Source organism: Dreissena polymorpha, chromosome 3 (genome assembly GCF_020536995.1).
Source record: "Dreissena polymorpha isolate Duluth1 chromosome 3, UMN_Dpol_1.0, whole genome shotgun sequence".
NCBI classification, from domain to species: domain Eukaryota; kingdom Metazoa; phylum Mollusca; class Bivalvia; order Myida; family Dreissenidae; genus Dreissena; species Dreissena polymorpha.
Genome location: NC_068357.1, coordinates 109,054,043 through 109,059,393, shown reverse-complemented (window position 1 = coordinate 109,059,393; position 5,351 = coordinate 109,054,043). Strand labels below are relative to the sequence as shown.

Genomic DNA, 5,351 nt, shown 5'->3' with positions numbered 1-5,351 from the left:
TAACTCTTCATCTTCTTCGTCATTAGCTGCATCCAACTCTTCTGTTAAAAGACACAATGAACTAATGGCTGTGTTGTCAGATTTCAATAACAACTTATATACACACAGAAATCAACAAGCAGTATCGCTTCAATTGTTACTTCACAAAGAGCATGGCAGACCTCACTGACATCCTGAGGAGTCAAAACCAACCCACACAATCAGCTGCTGACTGTCACCCACCAACATATCATCATCCAGATTCCATCCACAGCTACACCCATCATCGTCTAGACTATTCTGCAACCGAAACATCTACAGTCCGTTACAACCAGCAATTTGACCGATCTCCTTTTCGCCCCAGAAACTACAACTCAAGGGACAGGCATGAGAAGGAAAATCACCGCGACAGAAGAGTTGAGCATCGTCGTATGTATAAGTTGCCTAAAACATTGAAACAGTGTCACTTTACTTACAATAAACTTCGGTCAACATCTTTTTTGTTTTGCAAATTCAGGATTGTATCATTTAGTGTTTTGAATTATCTAGTCATTTTTTAGAAGGTTGAAAAATTATTTAAGTATAAATGTTTGCAAGTGAATACATGTTGACTAATTAACTGTGGTATTCAAGTTAAAAATTGGTATTCAGGATTTTCTTGAGAGTATTTTTTTTGTATGCAAAAATATTTCTGAACAAGTCAGTAAAATTATTTACATTGTTATTTTTACAAATTGGAAGTCTAGTAATAACATTATTTATATTGACTTTCTCTGATCTCAAATTATTTATTATTGTACATAGGAATGAAATTTGTTGTGATTGTTTTAACAGCATTTTGTTCTATTTGATAGTTCTTGTGTTAAGTAGTGAACATAACACTGAAAAAAGTGTTGTACCTTGAAATGGATGCTCTAAATCACACTTTACAAAGTGTTAAACAAACAATTTCTTACAAGGTTTACTGATATTGTAACTGTTAGAGAGGGCATGACAAATTTTCTACTTAATTATTTACAGGAGGACCTTCAAAATTGAATGAAGGGTACTGTCATGCCCTAGATTGTTCATGAAAACATGTGTTTATGTACATGTACATTGTTCATTTTCACCGTTTATGTTTGCATCTAAATGACTATGTCACTGTTATTTAATGTTTTTATTGGATGCTGAGTGGTAGTTAGAGCTGATAGCAGCCGATGCTTACCTTTTGCGTTTCTTTATTATTTGTAATATCCTTTTTAAATGTCCCATTGTATTTGCGTCTGTTAATATGGCAGCCATTTTGGATAAACATGAAGTTGATTTCCTGATGCTGACATAAGTGCACTCTGGGTAGTTTACAGTGACTACAGTATTTTGACAGTTTAGTCGTACGATATAATTTGTTAAAATTAAATACTCATATTCCTTCTTAAAATTTGTTATAGTCCTCTATATAAATGATTTATTGATTTAATTGATATGTATTTGACTACTGTTTCATTGTAATATCGTTAGAGATATCATTTTAAGATGAGTGACATTTGCCGTGTCAAGAACGCTCAAATTCTATTGTGCGCTCTTGCGCGCTTTACTGAGCGTTGTTTGTGCGCTTTTTGTGCACATTTAATATGTGCGCTTTTATGGTATTATTGCACAATGTTATTTGTGCGCTTCTGGAGGGTATAAAAGGCACTGACCATTCTCATTCAGGGACTCTGAACTTTGTTTTACCTATTTTATTTTATTTTTCTTTTATAAGCATTTAAAATACAGTTTTAAATAAGACTAGCTATTAAAATTAAGACTAAATTTAACAAGTTGCATTTATCATCTTTTTAGGACGTTATAAAACAGAGTGTGCAAATACTTAACATGATACATATATATTGCTGTATTGTAATGATAAGTGTCTAAGAAATAACATGTCTGTTACGAAATATATAGATCTATATTGAAAGTTGTTATTAATTTATTTGTTATGAATGAATAAATTTTGGAAATGTTATTAATCTTGAGTTTTTTTTCACAATTTTAAAACGACTGAATAGGCAAAAATGTTATTCTTAGTTTACTGTTTATCAGAGTCCATTTAAGTTATATGTTAGACTTGAACAAAAGCTACAAGTTTGGAAAAGTTGAAGAAAGTAAACAAATCACAGCTACGCTCGGCTCGTGACAGTATTCTCGTTAAAATTCCGCAACATTTCTTAATATAAACAAGCGAAACTCCAGCTGCTGGAGCAGTTTTGCATTCTCATTATAAACAATCCGTTAACACTTATATTTAACTGATGAAACTGATGATATGCAGTGTTCGAAAAAAAAAATACACAAAACTAAATTAACATTTTATAATGATGACGGCAATATTTTAGTGTGTATGCAAAATTGAGCAAGAAATGAATATATCGATAGTTTTCAAAATGTTAATGTTTTACATCTAGCGATAGTTGAAAAATAAACCACTGTGTATAGAGTTATGGTTCATGCAGTCATTATTAAACAGGTAACAAAACATGTATTTGTATCAAAGAATGTATTATATTGCGATATAGATATGTATGACGGTTGAAACATAATGCAACTCAAATTTTTATTTGGTGAACAATCTCTGCTCATGATTTTATCTATTTGATCGCAGCAGTGTATTTAATAGCAGTCATATAAAAGCAGTAGTAACAGTATAAGTTGTAACCTTTTTATGTATATACAAATGTTATAAGTGTTCCTCCCGCAAAAAGGTACATGGGGTATTTCGGAAACACCATGGATTTCTGTCCGTTTTGTATATATCTATGTAATTTCGTCCGTCTGTCCGTCTGGCTTTCTTCCTTCTATCTACGTAAATCATAATGTATGTATGTCTGTCTGTCGCACGTAGACACACACTTGTCCGATAAAGTTATCCTTCACTTTTCATCGTACAGCGTTCAAAATTGAAGGAATAGTTCATAATCATATAAATTTAATTATATAAATAGTTTATCACTCAACATTTAAGTAAATGTAAACTTATGACTTTTTGGATAATATTACTCTATGTTATGACGTTTTTTTATATAAGAGTGACGAAGTAATAACACAATAAAACAATGACAAAATATACAAAAACGGAATAATGTAGCACTAGATACATGATGCAGATCGCCTACCATGAGACATCGCGTTCTTCCTAGATACATGATGCAGATCGCCTACCATGAGACATCGCGTTCTTCACAATGGGCACAATACGGTAAGTGTGATAAAGCATTCTCTTGCTTAATACTTCGAGATCGAGCATACGCGCAAGGGCATGCACATTTGTATAAAAACGGCAACATTTGGTCGCGATTTTGTGTTCAACAGTGTTTGGAAAATGTAAGACCATCACCAACTAAATGTAGATTTTAAAGAATTTTATTTACGACATCAGACCTGACTTTCTGGCTTTTAAATAATAAAATGAACGTATTAACTGCTGCGTTTTAACATAAATCAATCAACATTAATAGCAACTCGGTTCTTACGGACCCAATGTTATATGGGGGTCATAAATAAACTTTTACATCCTTTATCACATTGTTCGGGTTCTGGAAGAAGCAGCGAAACGAATGTATCTTACCGAGTACTTTTCATGTACCATCATTAAAATAATAAAAGCAGAAATGTTCGCTATTCTGCATTATATAACGTTGTCTTCCGTGACTTTACTTACCGTTAATTACATTATCTGACAAGCTACGTCTTACAATGAAAATATAGTATGTGAAAAGCATTTTTTACCGACCAAGTCCACTATTGCAAAAATGTACTATTGAGGGTTTGTTCTAATATGAACGCTTATGCATACGAAGTTAAACTAGTCTGAAAACTACAATCATAAACACATGCCAAAAGTGATGAAACACGAAATGTTCATTGAAAACAAGATACAATTTAGTTTCAGCTCAATCTAAGACCACTTTTCCGATAGACCCGCCTTTATGTCTAGAGACAGGCATTTGATGCACGAATGACCAGCACTGTGTAAAGCTGTGAAGCAGGGTAAGCGCTTTAATGCGTTAACTAAATCTCGATAGTTAGTTCCAGACATATTGTTTTCGCGTACCCGTTCGTTTTTATCTGGATATCTTGATTTACGTAATTCAAGATGTTGAAAAACGTCAATATTCAGATTTGTTTAATACCGAAAGTTTCGATAATATGTTTAATAATTAAGGATGTTTTACACATTAAATAATGCTTGAATTTCGAATGCTGTTTATTAAATTCCTGAAAGGCTGAAAATGAAAAGAGGGTCGTAAACTAAAATGCTGTAACATAAACTTCAGTAACTTTGCAGTTGCGGTTACTGCATTATCACATGAGATAACAATACATGGCACACTCTTTGAATAAACCGTTAAATTCCAGAAGCATTTCATACAAGGTTAAACACCAGAAGCATGATATGTAAAGTTAAACCAATTTTATACCTTAAATAAACCATAAACACGCATATAAGTATATGAGATATTACGGTGAAAAAACTCTCTTAACTCTATAAACATAATATAACATGATTGAATAAGTTGTGGAACATTCAACTATGTTTGAATACGGGGTACAATATTACAAAATCAAACGTGGTCATACCGCTGTTTAATTGAATAGGCTTGCACACCGGTATACTAAGACTGTGTTGAAATGGATCCGCGAAGAGCAGTTCTGTCTAAAGATAACTTGGCTCTAGTCTCAGACGAAAGTTTCATGAAGAGTTGCTCGATTGAATTAATCTCTATGAAATCAATCTTTTATTGACATTACATACACAATTCCGGGTTTATAAATACGTCGTTCATGAAATTTTGTTTAAGTCGGTTTGTCCTTTCGTCTTCGTTAATATGTACATGATCCGTGCACTTATCAATTTATATAGTTGGTTTACTCGTGAATATGTTTCTACTTGATAAATGTCAACAATTATATGTTTATATGTTTATTTAAATTCTTATTGCAAACATCAGTGAAAAAAGTGTTGAACTTTTATCGTGTACATGCAATTCTAAATAAATTTATTAAAATATAACGTACATTTTATGACATATAAAACTCAAAACAAAAATGTATTATGATGTTTTTTATTTAATTTTACTTTATGTACGGGTTCATAAATATAGCTTGGTGTATGTGTCTTCATTTGGCAGAAGTATTCAATACGGCTCTGCATTTAGTTTCCCTGTGCTCCTTTGCAGTACATGTTGCCACAATTTGTGCGACAACACAGTTCACCTTTCTTACAATCTTTATCATTTTTGCATTTATCCGGTATTGTAGTTGTTGAACAGCCAGGATCTACCACAGCGGGGAATACAGGACAAGAGTTTTCTGTAAATAGCAAGTAAAGTCCAATGTATTGACACAAA

The 5,351-nt window shown here is 32.5% G+C and overlaps 1 protein-coding gene across 1 annotated transcript in view; it reads right to left on the bottom strand.

Annotated features, from left to right (window-relative positions):
- Window positions 1-4,914: 4,914 nt before the first annotated feature.
- The window catches only part of LOC127875066 (uncharacterized protein K04H4.2-like), a 3,850-nt gene continuing 3,413 nt past the window's right edge, over window positions 4,915-5,351 (bottom strand). Inside the window, exon 3 of the mRNA XM_052419885.1 lies at window positions 4,915-5,313. Within this exon, the coding sequence (XP_052275845.1) occupies window positions 5,156-5,313 (158 nt within the window). The 3' untranslated portion in view covers window positions 4,915-5,155. The remainder of the gene's footprint in view (window positions 5,314-5,351) is intronic.